General features: G+C 41.3%; 1 protein-coding gene across 9 annotated transcripts in view; it reads right to left on the bottom strand.

Moving 5' to 3' along the window:
• The window catches only part of sipa1l1 (signal-induced proliferation-associated 1 like 1), a 103606-nt gene that overhangs the window by 26387 nt on the left and 56309 nt on the right, over window positions 1-20910 (bottom strand). For 8 of the 9 annotated variants that reach the window (XM_074614752.1, XM_074614753.1, XM_074614747.1 and 5 more), the window contains 8 exons: window positions 18132-18258; window positions 15380-16957; window positions 15060-15282; window positions 14696-14826; window positions 11591-11779; window positions 10222-10396; window positions 7394-7497; window positions 6887-7044 (listed from right to left, as the gene is read on the bottom strand). In XM_074614752.1, coding sequence (XP_074470853.1) covers window positions 6887-7044; window positions 7394-7497; window positions 10222-10396; window positions 11591-11779; window positions 14696-14826; window positions 15060-15282; window positions 15380-16822 — 2423 coding nt within the window. In that variant the 5' untranslated portion in view covers window positions 16823-16957; window positions 18132-18258. The remainder of the gene's footprint in view (window positions 1-6886; window positions 7045-7393; window positions 7498-10221; window positions 10397-11590; window positions 11780-14695; window positions 14827-15059; window positions 15283-15379; window positions 16958-18131; window positions 18259-20910) is intronic. The other variant, XM_074614744.1, reaches the window with a different exon arrangement.

Below are 20910 nucleotides of genomic sequence, written 5' to 3'. Positions count from 1 at the left end.
GCAACAGAGTTTATGTTTGGTATAAAGCCTCACGCTGTCTGCTCACTCAAGTATGGGGACATAAAAGGCACAATTCTTGATCTGTCAGGACAAAAACAAAAACATTGAGAGTGAATTTAAAAGTGGAAAAGGCAACAGACCGAGCTCCAGACTCCGCCGTCTTGCAAAAATAATCTTTTTGATTTATATTTCTTTTTGTATATCTGCTTCAAATGAGTTGTCTACTGCTATCTTTATCTGTCTAAATCATAGACTTTATATAAGAAGTGGATTTAGTCACTGTGACATCACCTATTGGTTTGTGGACTGCCGTTTTGAAGCCTCGAGTTTGGCGTTTTGGCCGTCGCATCTTGTTTTTTGCAACCAAAAGTGAGACGAGAGGGTAGAGCTAAGAACAACCGAATGCTGAATAAGACATTTATTATGCGACTAAAATTGTTACAATTATTTTTCATGAACTGAAAACACTGTGAAAGGGTTAAAGTTCCAAGACGAAAACACGGACAACTCCCAGACCGGACAACGCCGTGGTAGCGACCTGTCAATCACAAGGTAGCCACTCCCTAAAGCATTACCAGCTTTATGGTCTATCTGACTCTAAATGGGATCATAATTTACTAAATGAACATCATGCTGTATTGAAGAAGACTTGAAACTAGCGATTGAGACAATAAACTCATGTTTACAATGTTTACTGAGGTAATAAATCAAGTGAGAAGTAGGCTCATTTTCTCATAGACTTCTATACAATCAGACTTCTTTGTGCAACCAGAGGAGTCGCCCCCTGCTGGCTGTTAGAAAGAATGCAAGTTTAACGCACTTCAGCATTGGCTTCACTTTTCAGACCCGGAGGTTGTCCACTGGTCTAAATGCTGCACATAATAAGTATTAAGACATTTGCTATTGTGTGGAACATATTTGCCTTTCCCTAATACTGCAGCACATACTTCATTCTCATGTCCTTTACCTCCCTGTTTCCCCTGCTCTCCACCTCCCTTCTCCAACCCCCCCCTTTTTCCTTTGATTAAGCCCCTGGAATGGCCATCTCAGGCTGTTTGCCCTGTCTGGTATGTCAGGAACTCAGCCGAGCAGCCGTGGAGAGGAAGGAGAGTCGAGGAGGAGGAGGAGGAGGAGGATGAGGGGAGAGTACTATTCCAAATCTCCTGCCCAAAGCCCCAGAAAACCCCACAGTGAGGGAAAAGGAAAACGTGGCTGAGAAAAGGAGGACTGTGTTGGACAGCTTACTGGAAAAAACATAATTTTTCTGTTATGTGAGACAAACAGACTTACAACCTGATCTGTTGACAAAAAAGGTTAGCTGTGCCCTGAAATGGCCTTCTATTTGACCAAAAAAAAAAAAGCACAATGTCTGTAGCCTACATGTGTCACCTGGTCTCAACCTCGTCGTGACCAAATGAGCTCAATCACAGATCCTCTCTTAGGTGATAATTACCAGCTGACGAGAGTAACACCGGAAGTCGGTTCCCTCAACCCACACGCCCCCCCCTGCTGATATGCATCAGCACACATGTTGACACGGGGATTAATCGCTTTGTCTAATAAGCAACTAAAGTCAAAACGTCACCCACATATTTCTAAACATACCTCGGAGACACCCTGTCTTCGCCGGAGACGTGGGGTGTTCAATTACACTGACGTCAAATTTGTTGACACCTCATTCCCCACCTTTCCTCGTTTGTGACAGAGAGACGTAACAGAGGAAATGTTTTTTTTTATGGTAGAAATTCCCTTAGAGAGTGAACGGCAACAAGTCACAAGTAAGTTTCAAGTCTTTGCATTCAAGTCCCACGTCAAGACAGGAAAGTCCTGAGTCAAGTCCCAAGTCAAGACAGGCAAGTGCCGAGTCAAGACAGAGTTAAGTCAGGCAAGCGCAGAGTCAAATCTCAAGTCAAGATAGGCAAGTCCCGAGTTAAGACCGGCCAGTCCTGAGTTAAGACAGGCAAGTCCCAGGTCAAGTCCCAAGTCAAGATAGGCAAGTCCCGAGTCAAGTCCAAAGTCGAGACAGGCAAATCCCAAGTCAAGTCCCAAGTCAAGACAGACAAGTCCCGAGTCAAGACAGGCAAGTCCTGAGTCAAGTCCAAAGTCGAGACAGACAAGTCCCGAGTCAAGACAGGCAAGTCCTGAGTCAAGTCCAAAGTCGAGACAGGCAAATCCCAAGTCAAGTCCCAAGTCAAGACAGACAAGTCCCGAGTCAAGACAGACAAATCCCGAGTCAAGTCCCAAGTCAAGACAGACAAATCCCGAGTCAAGACAGGCAAGTTCCGAGTCATGTCTCAAGTCAAGACAGACAAGTCCCGAGTCAAGACAGACAAGTCCCGAGTCAAGACAGGCAAGTCCCGAGTCAAGACAGGCAAGTCCCGAGTCATGTCTCAAGTCAAGACAGACAAGTCTTAAATATACATATACTTAAAAAGTGATAATATGTCAGTGTTGTGTTTAGTTTTTTCCACTGAGCCCAGGTGTCCAAAAAAACTGCTAATGCAGGTTTAAAAAGTCACTTAATATGGCAATATAATGCACCCAAGTTTCACACTACTGATAATTTGAAAATCAGATGTCAGCTGGTGTCATTGCAGCACGCAATGAGTGTTAATGTGCTGCGAAAGAGGTGCTTTCAGGTTCACCTTACCTACACCGGTCTGGTTGAGTGGCACTGGAAGGCAGCACATTGGAAGTGTGTAAGTGCTTAGGAGTATACATCAAGTATCTTATATGAACATTTTTGAAAATGTCAACAACACAAAGCCCAGATGGAAAATAACCGTGAATTGTCCTTTTAACTAGCTTTCACCTTGCAGCATACTAGCATATTAAATCTTTATTTTTAAACTGACAGCCGATACAAAGTAAGTGACATAGTCTCCAGGCAATGTCCGCCTGCTATTCTGCAGATGACACATGAATCATGCAGGGTATTTCAGAGAGGAGACGCTGAAGTGGTTATAAGCAGGCTGAACAAATGGTTAAAATAAAATGTGACCTTTTGTTCGTATTCTTCCCCATCACTATAAAACATCACTCAATACATTACACCGGAGCTCTAAAAGCACTTGTACTGATCTCAAACACCTGTGAGTCAGTCAACCAGCGACCTGTGACTCATGCAGGACAGAGGGAAGTGATAGAGAGAGAGAGAGAGAGAGGGAGAGAGAGAGAGGAGGGGGTAGAGGTGTGAAAGCCAGAGAACAAGACAGAGAGAGCATTAAAAAACTGAATGACAAAAAAAGAGAGATTGAATGAGAAAAGAGGGTGAGGAGAGAGAGAGAGAGGGAAAAGGACGGAGAATGTAGTGCAATGGGGATTGCTGGGCTGTGTGGCTGCTGTGTGATCCTCATGGCAGGACGTTTGGCAGCAGGAATGAAAGAGCACATTCCTGCGGTTTCAGTGATTTGTGGTCTTATAAATATCCAGTGTGTGGGCAGCTCTGCTCTTCCAGTATCCACGACCTGCTGCCCACTGAGGCAGGGCAAGAAAAGAACATGTCAATACCTATTGGAGTGGGTGGCTAAGAGGTGTACTGTATGGATGTGTGTGGATGCGGGGGAGGCACATATAACATGTTTTTGTCTGCTTGTGTTGTGACAACTAGTCCTCAAAGCAGAAACCATGCGGACACATGCAGTGATGTGTTCTAGACATCGGAAAAGAGGTTAACAGATCGGGGGATGAATTATGAAAATGTATAGTGTATAGGTTATTCTAACACGGCAGAAAATGGTCCATTGATTTCAAAGAGATATACGAGTGTTTTCTATTTTCTGCCACTTGTAATGTGCAGCAGACTGCAAAGAGAAGATGAATGTGTACCCCAAAGACGTCACATGAAACTGTCATAATAAAAAAAATGAATAATCGGACTAAAATCAACCTGTGTAAGGAAGTGAGTAATGTTTCACACCACACAAAACGTGTTCACTGTCTGGGAGTCACGTTCAGTGTCACTACTACCTCATACTATGTGATGCTTGTTTGTCTAGTCTAGTAATAGACTCACAACTGCGATGATGTATCTATGGGGAGACAAAGAACTGCATTGGCATCTATTTGACTGAGCATATGCAAGCATTCATCTGTGAATTATTGCATTGCTGGAAATGATATCTTAACGTTTACATTTCAACATGTGCTGAATGTTTGTTTACAATGACACAATGCCAATACATTCCTATAAGGCAGGGGTTCTCAAACTTTTTGGGGCCCTTACAGGGGAGAAAACTTCTCCAATAAACCCCTTTTAATCGTAACACTGATTAATCATATGCTTACTACCATCTTAGTTGACATTGGATCCATTTGTATTCTAAAACTTTTCAACCTAAATACTTCTAGACCTCATATCAAAAACGATGTGGACTGCAGCCCCCAAGACTTCATTATAAGAGCGTGGCATTATATAATAAGAATATGACAAATATGATATAATATTATTATCTTTGGACAACGATACATATTTATCACAAAGTCCGCCACAAGTGATTCACAAAAAGCAACTAAAATATGATTTAACAATTTTATCACTGGGCTCTGTTGGAAGGAGGTCAACTTGGACGGAAACGGTGACACAGACGTGCCATGCAAGGTTTCCACAAGTGCGCTCGCCTCGTAAGTTGTGTGCTTAACGTTAGCGAGTGTCGGTGAGCTGTTGAGAGATGGAGACCGACCGAGAGAGCGAGGGAGCGTGTGTGTGACAGACTGTCGGTGAGTAGAAACGTTACGAGCGTAGCAGTGCAGTGTGTGTACAGTTTAGGTTATTGGTGAATAAATGCTACAACTCCTCAAGACCCGAGCCAGAGTTCCCATGACTTGCTTGGCATAGTCTGTTTACTTAAGGGATAAGCCCTGAAGTTAGCAACTACTTCAGCTCAGGTTCGCTTAATGTGGGCTGACCTTTAAGCTGGACTTTGACAAGCCGCTCCTCAGAGTTTTGCACATTTCCTTTGAATGGGCGCCGTGGTTCTAAAAACAATCAGCAGCAGAGTCATAGCACAACAATGAAGTGCGCTAAATGTCCCTGCCCTGTGTATGTATGTAAATGTCCAATAAAATACGCACCAAAGCTTCAAAGCATTTAGGTCATCCTTACTTAATACATTATGACTCATGGTCAATTCCCCGTGGTGACTATGAATCAGAAATTTACATGTGAAACCTGAGGTTTCACCTCTAGAGTGCGTGTGGGAAATTAGTTTTCACTTCAGAAAACTTAATTCACATTTGTGAATCACAGAAGGCACGTGTAAACAGTATTATGCTCTATATTCACTCCATCGCCGGGCTCTTTGTTCGTGTGTGTGTGTGTGTATTGTTGCTCAGTAACGAAGTAGCCCCATGGGGGACAATTAAGACCTCACACAATGTGCTCAGACAGCAATTAAAACAGCCATTAGTGGGAGAGGGAGGAAGAGTCATAGAGAGCGAGATAAGAGCGAATGACAGAAAACTAGATAACAAGACAGAGGCAGGAATAAACAGAGAATGAAATGTCCTTCACAGCTGAACACGCAGAAAGTTCATTATTTCTTAAAAATGACTCCGGGCTGGCACATTGTATTTCATATTACACATCTCTGACAATGTGGTAATAAATCGTGAGCTGCAGAGAGGGCTCTCAACACTCACAGCCTACTCTGTGATGGAGTGGTGGAACTGCAAAGGCAACCATTTGAAGCAAAAGATAAGAGCATTATTGTTTCAGCAGTGATGGGAAGTGATTCATGAAGAAAAGTTACGTGCATACTTTAGGTGAAACAAATGATCCATCTAGACTTTTTCAAAAAGCATCTACTGCACCGGCGTCACCACGAGATGACACATTATACAACGACCGACTGAAAACATTCAAAGATAAGAAACACTTTTAAAAGGTATCATCACAATTGAACAAAAATACATAAAGTTAACTTTTTCTTTTCTTTTTTTTTCTTAAACTGTGCTGGTGATTAAATTATCATAAAACTAACAATCTACAGTCTAATTGTCTTTCTAATTCCATTTTACCACCTCAAAGAAAATCAGCATGAACCACTAAATTCAGCTGTTTGGTGATTTCAAAAGCCATCAGCTGAATAATTGTTCTGGTAATAGGCATTCCTTCTTTCTGTTGTTCAGTCACATAGACACACACTCTGCTACAACGGGGTATAAGGGCCTTAGTAGGTTAAAAAAAAAAAAAAGAATAAAAATTACGAAGCCGGGGGAGGTGGGTAATATTCCGGGAAAAATACTCAGAATTTACGAGGAAAAAAAAATTGGATATTTTCTGAGATTAAAGTGATAAATTTACAAAAAAACTCACAAATTTAGGGGAAAAAAGGGGATATTCTTTGAGATTAAAGTGTTAAATTTATGAGAAAAAACAAACAAATTTACGAGAAAAAAATTAAAATTCTCTGAGATTAAAGTGGTAAATTTACGAGAAATAACTTGAATATTCTCTGAGATTATAAATCATAAATTTGCGAGAAAAAAATGAGAAATCCTCTGAGATTAAAGTCACAAATTTACAAGAAAAAAACTTGGAAAAATTGTCTTTTTCTTTTGTCAAGGCACCACATTGCTTAATTTTGCAATCAACCTCATCACATCACAGACGCCACCTTTACGCACTGCGGTAATGTGAGCCACCGAGTGTAAAATATATAAATTATATTAATATTTATTCATGTTCATAAAAGAAAAGAAAGAACATGAAAGAATATTTAACGTATGTATCTTTCAGGACCTTCGCCTCGCTCAGAGGACATCGGAAACAGCAATCTTTAGGATTTATCTGATAACCCATTGCCAAAATAAAACATACAACAGCTGCAATGGTTGGGCGATAATACAACACTAAAACATATACACAGAGGAGAGTATATCTCACCTGTATGAGCTGTTGTCGGAGCATGGGTTGTGAGCACGCACCACCACAAAGACGTGTTGGAAGTGTGAGCGAATGTTTTTGGGGGTGAAGGGGAGCGCCCCGGGTTCCTGGAACACGATCGTGACGATATCGTTCCCAATATGACGCTTCCGCAGTAACTGGAAAAGCACAACGACAACAGGAGAAACTAGCGTTAGATATTGAGTTAGATTAAATTAGATATCTAGAAAATACAAAAAAAACAATGCAAAACCAACGACTACTTTAAATGTACACTGCACTCTGAACATTTAAGTTCTGTAGTGCTTTATCTATTGCATTATCTAGACAATTGCTTCCTAAGCCATGTGCAAAATGAGTGAACTTATCATAGGATCATGTAAACGCTGTACTTATATATAACAGTCTGACCTAGATGACCATTTTAATATAAATAAATAGCTGCAACTTGCTCGTGGACATAAAGACTTCAGTGTGTTGGAACTGAGAGCCCTTTAATTAACCTACCTGTTGCTTGTTGTTGGGCGTGTAGGGCAGCATGGTCGACACATGGAACATGATCTCATAGTCCTTGTAGGTGGTGTACATGGAGTGGGTGCCCGTCGAGTCAGCTGAGGAAGAAACAATTACATGTGAACTTCTCATGTTTTGGAATAAGGTCGTTATAACATAGCTACACCGATGGCTCAGAGTTAATGGGGGGGTATATAGGGACCAGACCATTTTGAAAAAGTGATGTATTATGTTCAAAATCAATAAAAAACAATACAAAACTATTGCTATCAGACATGGAGAAGCCCAGGAACACTAACAGACAACATTCAACTGGAAAACTCTTCAAAATATACACTATGTATTAATTCTCTCTGAAACATTTCCATTATAAACTACCATACTATGAACAAGTATATCCAAACATTATCTTTATTGTTCCCCGAACTCCTCTGCTGCAAATGCAGATGAGATGTCCCCGTGTTCCCTGAGCTCTTAACTCTGGCCCTAAAGAGAGCCACTGCATGTTAATAACCACCTCCGCAGTCTATCGACGTGCTCTATGCAGAGAACAAAACAGTCACAAGGTGTTTAAAGGGCATACTTAACCTAGCTAGATCACCTCAATTAATTACACTCCTCCTATAGGGAGTGATTTGCAAGGCTGTATTTAATCTACTAGAGGCTACTGAAGGGTTTATTACATGTCCTGCATGAAGTGGCGGGGAGTTTGTGTCTCACAGCATTGTGGGGGATGACTTAATTGATATAAAAATAGTATGGAGTTAAATATCAAAGCAGACATCAATCTACGAATGCAGGGTGGTCGGGCAAAAGAGAGAAGAGGAGGACAATCTGACACCAAACGCCATCTGTCACATATCTGAAATTAAAGGAACTTTTGTTTTTTAAGGCAGCGCAGAGAGAGGAAACAGAAGAATCACTGAAAGAAAGCCAGAGGGATTAAAGCAGACTGAGACTGAGGGGTGAAAGTCTCAAAAGCCTTTTAAAGGCTTTATTCATAAACACTAGACATTTTGAAGGCTACATGACTTGCCGACACCAACAGCAAAGTAGTGAAATAAAGCCAAATGCTTTAACTGTCCTTGCATGAATAACTTCAGTCCAGTGTTTCATTTTACTCCTCACATTGCAAATCCTTATCCTAATGAAAAGCCTGATGTCAAAAGTGATTAGATTATTTGAGAGGGCACGCCATTGACTGAATAAGTAGTGCTGTAGATTATGAAGTGTATATTTGGTGTGCACACAAGAAGGGATGGCTCACTTAGCTGGTTTATAGTCAGATCTGTGTCTGTAACACCAATTATGAGGGAGTCTTCAGAGGCCATATGCTCTCCAAGAAGAGAGTGTTCCTGTGTACTCCGACCCCCTGAGGGTGACACCCATGCTGGTGCGCAGAAACACACACCTTTATATACTTTTTATTAATTCATGAAATAGTTTGGACCGCTAAGCTGATGCTATCTGCTGCTGCGATATGCTGCCACTCCACAAAATTACTGTTACTGGTCATTTATACATATCAGCTTTACTTATTATACTAAAAGGCAGAGGTGGGGGACTCGAGTCACATGACTCAGACTAACATTGATAAAAGACTCGACTTGACTTGGTATTCATGACTTGAGACTTGACTTTCCTTGAGACAGATGACCCGAAAGCTTGACTTATTATTTATTAAATATTAACATTTCTAGATATTGAGAAGTTGCGTTTTATTTTTGAAACATGATAGGGTGATTCCGAGTGCAATGCGTGCAAACCTGGCAACCTACTAGCGCAGTGGTGACACTCCAGAGTGTCAAAATGAGTTATGTTCATTAGAGAAAGTTGATTTATTAAATAAAACACTAACTTATTTAAAACACTGAATCACTTTATTCAAATTGAGGACTTTGTTCGAGGATTTGTAATCTTATTTGAGTGTGATGACATCAGAAAATAGCAGACTAGCAGAGGCCAAGATGCGAGCCAGCTATCGTGGAGAGCGCTAGTCCAAAAACAATAAAATTTGGATTTATTTTGTCATTGTAGAATTGCCAGAGTACACAATTCAAGAGGGTGCAAGCACACACAATGACATGCGCACACACAGTGAGAAGATGAACTGCGGCTATCAGGCAATTACAATGGCATCCTGAAGCGGTGGTGGGATTTTAGGTTTGGTAACACAAAGTTTACAGATAGAATAAAAAAACTGTTGCTTTATGAATTGAATGCATGTGATATGAACAAATCAATGAATATGTAAATGTAAATTATCTTTGTTTTTTATATTAAATGTGAGCTCATTTATAATTTAATCATTTCCATGGTCTTTTATTGACGCCACGCATCACTTTCAATTATGGAAATAATGTTATGTCATTCAATGGTCAGCATTTACTTTGGGACGGGTTAAATTAGGGTAGATAATCAGAATTTCTTATGACTTGACCTGTGACTTGCTTGACTTATAGCAGACTCGACTTGATTCTCACCAAAGTAACTTGAGACTTGCACATGTGTGACTTACTCCCGCTTCTGCTAAAAGGTCTTTTTGATATCAGTCCCTATGAATATCAAATTGCATGTTCAGTTATTGATCATACACATCATGTCAGAGGGGTTGGTCACCTCTCGCATTCCACAATCCGTCAAATGCTCTCTGAGCGACCGAACAAAAGACTCATTTAATCAATGAGAACTTCTACATAGTGTGTGTCAAACCTTGTTGACATGCTGCAGTGGGTTAGGCATTAGTTTCCATGTCAGTGTAACACCATCTGAAGGTTTTATGTATTTGTAGGACAACATGAGATTTCTGTGCGTGTACATACTCTTGGTGTCGAGCTGGGCCCGGTATTTGGTGAAGCCTTTGAGTCGGACCCTCTCCCCCAACAGATGAATGAACTCCTCCAGGGCGGGACCAGCCGATTCGTTGTTGTACATCTCCTCCTCGCCGCTCTGGCCTGCCATGCAGTACATCACCCCCACTTTACGCTGGAAACTCAACTACGGAGAGAAGCGTGATCGTTGCAATGAAATGGGGTGAACACACACCAACGTTACCGAGTAGAAATCATGTCAGAGCAACCATGTTGACATTTCAGGGAGAACTCATGTTGGCATTTTAAGAATAAGCACCTTGGGTTGTACTGCAGTGATCGCGGTGCCATTTTCCGGAGAAATCATGTTGACATTTTCAGGGGTTCAGCTTTTGATGATTGCATCAGGGAGCATGAGTATCAAAGAGCTTGTTTTGTATTATTCTCCTTCTTAAGGTCGAGGTGTGTGTGTGTGTGTGTGTTTGTGTATGTGAGGGAGTTTCTCCACTTAAATCCCACATAATAGTCTGTGGGAGTGAATGGATAAATTAAGCGTAAATAAAAAAATGAATTATAATGAATAATTCGGCTTCACAATGAGACATGCCCCGTTGGGAAAAATAACACCTACACATAAAATGATTCATAAAACGCAAAATGAAAATAATTTGCTGTACATAATACAGGATAATGTCAATGGTCAATTATGCTGAATGAATCGTCTTTTTAAGGAATGATTATGACAATATTAAGGTTGATGGAGGACGGAATCTGACAAAAAAATAAATGAATAAATAAATAAATAAATAACTTGATAAATTAATAAATATGTCATTAAATGTAGCAAAAATAATATAAAGGATTAATTTTGCCATTAATTAACTGATAAAATGGTACATAAATTGATATTTCTGTTTTAATTTGAAATGTGAAAAAATGCAACAAAAAAAAAAAATGCAAAAAAAAAAATACATTTAAATTTAATAAAAAATAAATGAATAATTTAAAGGGAAAATTAAACAGAAGAGTAAATAAATAAGGGAATTAATACAAAGATAAATGAATAAAGAAGCAAATTAAAACCTGAAATGTCAATTTATGTCTCATTTTATCAATTAATTAATTAAAATAAATGGGTACATTTACTTTAATTATTATTTTTGCTTTATTTAAGGACATATTTATTCATTTATTTATTTATTCATTTATTTTTTATTTTGGCAGGTTCCGTCCTCCTTACAAGTCTGACCAATACCGTCTTTTTACTAAATGGATAGCAGTAATAAAACATCAAAAAAGTAATTCTTCCAATATGAGCAATCAAATTAATTAATCAAAGTCATCCAACCCTCATCCAACTGTCCTCACTGTGTCTCCTTACCCCCTGCTCATCCAGCTTCATCAGCTGCTCGGTGACCTTCGGCGTGTTGAGCGCCAGTCGCAGGCAGTGGACGTTGAGCTCAGGCACCAGGTACTCCAGCACCTCTTTGAGGGGCAGGCCTCGAGCAAGACCGTGCTTGGATGTGGACGGTACGGCGTCTTCCAGGACGGAGCCCCTCAGAGTGTTCAGCTGGAGGCGGCACAACCACAGGGAGAGGAGAGAGAAAATGCAAAAAATCAGGACAAAAACTGATTTCTTGAGTTCTTTCCATTCGCTGTGAAACTGTTTTAATGACTTAAAAATTAAATTAATGTTCATTCAGCTTGAGCATTTTTCTTTATAAGGCTATATTACACAAAGTGCCTCCTTATCCATGATCTCTACTAACACCTAAAACGATCAGTAGCTGCAACCTCCTGTCATGCGGAAAAATGATGTGCATCATTCCTCGAGCCTGCACCGTTTTTCGTGAAAGAGCTTTTAAACTTTTTGCACCTTCATCTTGGTGTGAGCTACGGAGACACTTTAAAGGAACAATGTGTAGTATTTAGGGGGATCTATTGGCAACAATTTGAATATAATATTAATGTTTTCTCTAGTGTATAATCACCTAAAAAAAAAACATATTTATATCTACATAAGGAGCGGGTCTTCTTCACGGAGCCGGCTGCTGTGTTTCTACAGTAGCCCAGAATGGTCAAACCACTGTGTGAACTTGTCCTGCTTGGGCTGGAGTGGAAAACGTTACTCGCTCCGGAGTTAACCTCCGTCACTGAACTCAGCCGAACGAGACACGGGAAATCTCTGTTGGTCTTGAGGAGCATTTGTTTCTGCACAAACTGCTAATTCCACTGTACATCCACTTAATATTCTCAGAGTTAAACTAACTCTGTCTTCTGCTCCACTAGCCATCAGTACAACACTTGTAAGTCTATGTTTGGAAAAGTGAAAGGAAGCCTGTGATGAAACCTAAGGGGACTGTGCAATTAAATTAATTCATAGCATAAGAGGGCTCTTTTCAAAGGATAATCATGGCCATCAATGCATCATGGGCTCAAGATCGGTCATGAAATCAATCTTTTTTGCAGGCTAAAAATTGATTCTTCCACACCATGCTCTCTGCTAGTGCAGAGAAACTGTCTGGCTAAGCGAGAGAAAATAATACATGGAGGTTTTGCTGCTGTAGTTTCCACTGTGACTCTTAGGCTTGAGGCTAAAACAAACTCGAAGAGGACATCCATGAATAAATCAAGAGGACTGTAGAAGGACCAGGACCTGAAATATCCATCATGAACAAATAAACACAGCTGGATATCCGTAGTGGTCCCGCGGCTCTTAAGAATCACTTATATGTGTCTTCACATAGTGTTCGGTAGGCCAAAAGGTTGGTGCCAACACCCTGAGGTTTAAACAAACGGAAGAGAAGTGCTCTCAATGAAGAGAGGACAACAGCTGGAGACTTCAACATCAGTGCATCCCACTCACTCCCACAATGACACAGTCACACACACATATATATCTATACCTGCCCAGCTCCCTGTTCTGAAAATAGCAATTAGAGAGGAGAGAGGGAGTCAAGAGAAGGGGAGAAAATAGAGGAAAATGCAGCACAGTAGGTTGTGCGTCATCCCAAGAGATTGGAAGGGCTATTACTCATGGTGCTCTTCAATACGAGAGCTTTTCCTTCCACACTCAAATACCTTTGGCGCTATTTTAGTCTCGTTTAGCTGTGAAATGGCACAGCTCAGTCCTTCACAGATGAAGGCTGACAAAGATGGTAGGTGGGCGTTCAGCTCACAGAATGAGGACATAGATCTCTGTGTGTCTATAGGAGGGGATGGCAGCGAATCCTGGAGGGATTCACACGAGATTTCCGATCACTGCGAGCTGAGCGTTGGGAATAAACAATCGGGGGAATACATTACAAAATAAATCAAAAACACATGCGATAATTTGAGGTGGTGTTAAAGAGTGGAGGCGGAGGCATCTGAGGTCTAGAGCCATATATCTGACAACCTGGAGATGAAGCTTTGAGAATGTCTCCCTCCAACTGGGTTCGTCAATAAGCAGGGCTATGCTATATGACGCCTACACACTTTGAACTCATAAGAGCTTCACTCGGTATACCGAATATTGAACATGAACATTCATGGCTCCGGAGGGAACGACTACAATTACAGTATATCCTGGTGAATGGCTCATCACATAACACAACAGTCAACAAATAAAGATAATAAAACACAATATATATATATATATATCTGGGTAACACTTTATATTATCATTTATAGTCCATTAAAATTGAATAAATAGTTATTTATTTTAATGTTAAAAAAAACATGAAAATATAATGAATAATGTTTACTAATTATTAGTAATGCTAATAAAATATTTTTTGTTATTTTAACAGTTTATTAATGCACACATTATAACATTTTATAAACTATATTATAAGTACTTGTTAGTGATTATGAAATGATTAAATAGTTTTGAAAACATCTATAAACATAGATAGATAGACCACATATTTGTTACACTTTGTTAACGGTTAATAATTGGTTTGTAAACCATCTATAAATATTATTTGGGTGGCTATTATAAAGTTGCAACTAATGATTATAATACCTTGTTAAATGGTTAATAATTGATTTCTGGCCCATCTATCCATGTAATGTTTATAGATGTTTTGCAAGGCTTAAAGGTTTATAAATCATTTGGTAATCATTAAAACATACTTAATATAGTATATAAAATGTTATGTGTGCAACAATAAACTATTAACAAATAATGTACCAATGTAATTAGAATGTTATTGTCTATTATCAACTATGATATAATATATAATTTATAAATGAATCACTTTATATTACACAAACTAATGATAAAATAACAAAATTTATAGCATTACTAATAATTAGTAAAAATGAATAATAATATAATTTCATTGTTTGTTAACAGTAAAAAAAAGAATTACATATTTTTGGCTTCTGCCTGTATTTGATAGTGATAGTATAGACATGAGAGGGGAGAGAGAGAGGGGATGACATGCAGCAAAGAGCTGCAGGCTGTATACACAGTGTAAGACGTGTGTCCATTTCAACGTACCTCGCTCGTTCTGAAGATGACCCTGTAGTTGTACTGCTGGCCGTGCTCCTTGTGTTCCTCCAACTTCTCCCTCCTCAGACTCACTGCTACCGGACCCAGGTTCTCGTCCACCCCCAGGTAGTTCCAGTGTTCTAGAGGAGAGGAGGGATGGGATTTGAGGCATGAGGATGGACCGGAAGGGATGATATGAAAGAGAGGAGGAAATTACAAAAAGGAAGAGAACTTTAGAAGAAAACCCTTTGGTTTAAAAACAACTTAGAAATACATGACTCCCCCGATGCTTAGGCCCGGCGGACCTAAGCATCTTGTAATGAAACCCTGGACTTTGAAAGTAGTAAAGCCCAAACTATCCTCCTTTGCTCACCTCTGAGGTAGAAGTACTTTCGGTAGTAATAGGTGCCGAGGTCAACATGTTCCACAATGTAACGTTTGGACCTGTCAGCGTGTTGGCTCGGCCCGTCCTTGGCAGCCTCCAACACTGCCACACCAGCGTTGGTGAAATGAGTAGTGAGGGTGGCGTCCAAAGGTCCTTCCTCTGTGCTGCCTGAGGAATTGCTTGAGGTGCCTCCGCTACCTATGCTGCCCGGCTGGGGGATGTAAGACAAGGAAAAGTGAAGCGATATATAGACTCTATTATATGCTTATATGCCCAAAAACTAAATATAGTATGATAAGAAAACCTACCTGTTTAGCAGAAGAGATGTTCCTCTCACCCTCTCCACCAATCTCATTCCTGAAACAAGGGCAGCTGAGCACTTCGTCATTGCTCTTGTCGTCACCAGGGTCCAAGGCGGGGTTGGTACCGTGTCCCATCCCCTCCTTGCTCAGCTCCTCTTGTGAGCCACATGGCGACCCGTATATTCCACTCTGATTGGAGGAGAGGGAGGACGTGGCCGAAGCAGAGGCGGCGGCAGCGGCCGAGGCACCCGTAGTGGTGTTCTTGCGTTTGGACCCAGACTGACGACTGTGGACTGCCTCATTGAGGTCAAAGAGCAGAGACTGGACGTCGAAATGGGAAAAGCCTCTTTGGCACGCCCAGGGTCTGGGAGGTGGGCCACTGTCATCCACTTTCCCCCCATCCTCAGCATCTGAGCCAGCCCTCGATGTGTCGCCATCCACCTTCACACTGCGCAGCTTACGGAATATCGACTCTCCACCCGTCTCCGACTTTGACCTCCTCTTCAAGTGCTTCTCTCGCTCCTTCAGCCGACTGGCGGGACTACCTCTGGCTGAACCTAGAGCTCCGTCTGGCAGGTCCAGGGCGGCCTGTTTTGTTGGCGCCACGGTAAGCAGCTCCGATAGCTTCTCTGGAGCTGGGCTTCTCTGATCAGGAGCCTCAGACGACGTGTATCCCTTCAGCATGTCAAAGAAGCTCTCTCCTGACACGCCGTGTTTATCTATGGATGAAGTGCTGCCATACTCACGGTGCATGGGTGTCCACCCGGAGAAGGACCAGCCCTCATTGCCGTCCACATCCAGCTCACTGATAGTTATATCACTGTTACTGCGCTGGCGGATGCGCCTCATGCCTTTGCGAGGTGAGCCCTGATAGCCATCCGGCGACAGGAAGCGGTTGTCCTTTCCCTTGCTCTGCATCTTGTTCTTTAATGTGTTGTGGATGTTGCGCAGCATGGAGGAGTCCTGCGGGCTTATCAGGTGGCCCAGCTTGGCTGACAGATTGCTGTGGGCTGCGACGGCTGACACCCCTCCTCCTCCACTGCCACCACTACCACTACCACCACTTCCTCCTCCTCCTCCTCCTCCACCACCACCACCACCACCACCTCCTCCCCCTCCGACAAGTCTTTCTCTATCTCCACTTCCTGATCCTGAAGAGCTGGTGGTGATGGTAGAGCTGGGTGAGTCCGTTTCCACGGTGATGTGCCAAATACCCCCTCCTCCCCCATCTTTCCTTGGGGGCCAATCAGCCACACGAGCCCGAACCCCCATCTTGGGGACGCCGGGGTTGGTGCCGGTGGTGGAGGAAGAGGAGATGTGGGTGCTCTCGCTGCGGGGTGGCGGTGCCCCTCCATTGGGAAGTCGCAGGCGGCGGGTGAAGAACTCGTCAGAAGCCGGCACCGAGCCCCCAACCGAGCGCTCCGTCTGAGAACGCTTCAGACTGGTCATGGTGGAGATGGGAAAGGGTGTGGGGAGGGGAGATGGGAGGGAGAGGTAGGGATGAGTTGCTGATGGGTTTAGATTACGATCAACATAATGCCCACTGAGTGAAGTAACGAGAGAGTCTCACGGATGCATTTGGTGCTGCAGAAAGAGAAAAGAAAAAGAAAACATGAATAGGGCTCAATGTTGAATAACCAATGGTCAACAAAAGATTTTAAATCTCCAATAAAAGTAATGGTAGCGATTTACAGTAAGTAATAGAATTTCACCAATACCCTACGGATCATGAGATGTTGCAAAGATAGCTGGATTTAAACTTTTGCAAATAAAATACTGAGGTAAAAAGGTAAACCTTACAAAGAACGATCAAAGTTCAAAAGTTGAAAACCTTAAAAGGATAGTTTGGGTGTTTTGAAGTAGGATTGTATGAGGTATTTCTCCATAGTTAATACCTACAGTAGATAACAGTTACCCAGAGTTTGGAGAAGAAGACAGAAGTTACCGCAGAGGAGCAAAGCAATGTACTGCTGTACATAAAACATGTTTTAGCCTCCTAAAAGAAAGCCCCAACTAACAAAAATCAATATCAGATTAAGTGTACGCTATATTTAGAATATTTTCGCCTATTTACATTGCCCTGATACAGATGTACAGTTGATGTTTCCGAAGGGGAACTGAAGCCCTAATCTATGCTCTCGCCACAGCAACCAGACTCCATTGAAAAAAACTGTAATTTTACCTCGCTGAACACAGGAGTTGCTGGTCTACCGCTGCCTCGATCGGTTAGTTTGTTTGTTTTATTGTGTGACTTTGATTAGTTCGGATTTGCCAAAGTCACACAATAGCACAAACAAACTAACTGATTGAGGCAGCGGTAGACCAGCAACCCCCGTGCTCTGCAAGGTAAAATTACAGTTTGTTTCAATGGAGTTTGGTGGCTTTGGCGAAAGCATACAGTAGGTGAATACAACGGCTTCAGTTCCCAGTCATAAAGGGCTTTCTGATGGCAACGTAAACTGGCAAAAATATTCTAAATATACTTTATAATACACTGATATTCTGATTCTCTGATATTTAAACTGATATTGATTCTTTTAGGTGGCTAAAATACATTTTGCTGCTGCCCCCATTCACAGCAGTGCATTGCTTTGCTTCTGTGCGTTAACTCCTGTCTGCTTCTCCAAACCGTCCGTCATCTACTGTAGGTAATACACTGACTACGGATAAGTACCTCATACAACCCAATTTCAAAACACCCAAACTATCCCGTTAAGTTTGTCTTCTTTTTAATCAAACAATAGTAGAGAGGCTGTACCTTGATGAAGCTTGATGATCAGATGCGTTGATGGTGACCTTTCTCAGCCGGAGTCTCTAAAAAGCAGTCTGCATTGCAGCGGTGCTCGAGGAGACCTCAATCAGTCTGGATGAGACCAACTCAGGAACTGAGAAAAACAGTACTGAGAGAGAGAAAGAGGATAGGTAAAAAAAGAAAAGCCGGGAGGCAACAGATCAAGTTAGAGAACATCCTACATCACACGTTCTACAGTATCAAATCTTACCTTCATTTCAGAGCCACCATTATAAAGTAAGCAATTGGAAACTACTGTATTTCTGTGAAATGTAGAACCATAACGCCTGCACAACAATAAAAGTGAGGCTATATTTGAGACCCGGAGTAGTCTATAGAGAAACCATCCAATTCTACTGCAGGGTCACAGTAGACCACTTAAAGCTAATGATTCGATTCATAGCTACAGCTTTCTCTCAAAGGGAAAGTTTAACCATTTTACACTTCAAGATCAGTTTACTAGTCATGAGGAGTCATAGACTATAAGACCATTATATATATCTAACTCTAAATGGGACCATAATTTACTAAATGAACATCATGCTGTATTGAAGAAGACTTGAAACTAGCGATAGAGACCATAAACTCATGTTTACAATGTTTACTGAGGTAATAAATCAAGTGAGAAGTAGGCTCATTTTCTCATAGATTTCTATACAATCAGACTTCTTTTTGCAACCAGAGGAGTGTTACACAACCTGCAAGAATTGAGAATGACATCTGTTCTGTAGAAAACTTTACCCAAAACAACCCTGGTGATGTCATCTCGGGCTTGGAGACTACTAATTTTTAACAGAAAGCTTTTGTTACAAACGGGGGAGGCATTTTTATCATGTTTATCTTAACGCTATCGTCCTTTAAAACTAAACTGAAAACATTCTTTTTTAGCTGCGCCTTTCAGTAGTCTGGTTGCCCGTTTTCATTATTATTTTATACTTACTTCTTTTATTGGTTTTAACCCAAGTGTCTTATTATTATTTTTTTTATATTTATTTGTATTAGTTGATTTGTTTTTCTTATATTCTTGCATTAATTCTTACTGGTTGTTATTCATACTTCTTAATAGTTTGAATTCACTCGTATCATTTATGTGTCTGTTTTAAATAGTGTTGACTTATGTCTAATGTTTTATCTTACACCATCTGGAATGAAATGTGCTATATAAATAAAGAATGCTTGCTTTATAATACGTGGGCATTCACCAGGCAGTGAGGGTCTAAGATCGAGCTGCATCGGGGAATTGTAGAAGCCAACATTTTTGGCATTTGACCCATACCAGGAGAAGGGAATAAATGTTGAGGTATCGCGGGCCTCTGCTGCACTGATTGTGACTCACAAATTCAGGAAAGCACTAAATTGTTGAGGCGCTCTTAAGGAAGTAATGGAATTTGTTCCAGTGGAGTATTTTGTACGTCATTCAGGAAAACTGTGTAAAAATAACAGACGCTTCAGGATTTAATTCTTGTTGCCTTCACCAGGGGGGAGCCGTGTCTTTCTTGCTTGGATCTTCAGAACATCAAAGGGAGTCGTGACACACACGACCTAGCTGTCAAAAGACCTTGAACAGCCCACGCAATGTGGATTTTACCCTGAAGGGCTCAGGAGATAAATGTAAGACAGAACCATATGTACAAAATCAACATCTCAACAAACAATAAGAAATGATGTGACAGCTAACTGCCTTCCACATCCATTAATGTACGAGTAAGAGCTGAGGAATGACTTCAGTTTGTTTGAGATCGTTTGTCCATAATGTTGCACGACGTCTCTCTTCCAGACCACACTTTGTATCACCATGGAGATAAGGACCTCGCTGTGAACAGTTTCTCAAAACTCAACACATTACTATTGAGTTTCTCAAATGTAATTACAGTGGAAACCTCTTATAGTGATCACGTCTGACTGTGTCAAACTGATCACGGTAAGCGGATGATTATTACAACCGATTTCTTTCTCCCTTTATTTCTCATGCAGATTACCATCTAATTGACATTTGTATATTTATTACATGATCTTTCTGGCTTTTTCCGTCACCAAGGGCTCGCTTGGAGTAAGGCTTTGCCAGTTTTCGGCCAGCTCTGTGTCACTGCAGCGCGGGCGGTGCCTGAAAATGAATGGCGCCCCTTTGCCAGGGCTGCTCTCACCAGCCAGCTAAAGAACTTTTTGCCTGTGGGTGACGTCCGGGCGCTGGCGGTATGAAGGGAGGCGGCCTTTCGTCTGCATGTGCTGCCTTGTTGAGGATCAGCAGAGTTTCAATTGCATGTCCACGAATTATCAATCCACTTGACAAAGGTGGCTTCAACCACAGGTGCTTTCCCCCTGGGCATTCGTTTTCTGTGAGGTAGCCTGAGGAACACCAAGTTTTGCTGCTGCATCTCATTTCATTGAGAGAAAATTACTTTCTTTCTCCCGTCATGATTTCAATGTGCACGCAGCACCAGCCTCAGGTAGCCAGCTAGAAACGCTGACAGGTTACCGTGAGCCAAAGTATCAAGAGGGTAAAGTAAAAAGATCTATACTGTATATAGAATTACTATGTATTTATGTAAAGATCCAAAATGAACACTTTAAGTGGACTACTTCATCACTATAAGCAAATTATTTGGAGCATTTGTATAGGAATGATTCTGTCCCAAGCATTTACCTTGATCACGGTTACATTTTATGAAACCGTGATCACTATTAGCGGTTTCAGTAAGGGATAATGTACAGCGAGCCGGTCATTGTTGTGAAATAAACCCCAACA

Source organism: Sebastes fasciatus, chromosome 18 (genome assembly GCF_043250625.1).
Source record: "Sebastes fasciatus isolate fSebFas1 chromosome 18, fSebFas1.pri, whole genome shotgun sequence".
Classification (NCBI taxonomy): domain Eukaryota; kingdom Metazoa; phylum Chordata; class Actinopteri; order Perciformes; family Sebastidae; genus Sebastes; species Sebastes fasciatus.
This window is presented reverse-complemented; position numbering and strand designations above follow the sequence as displayed.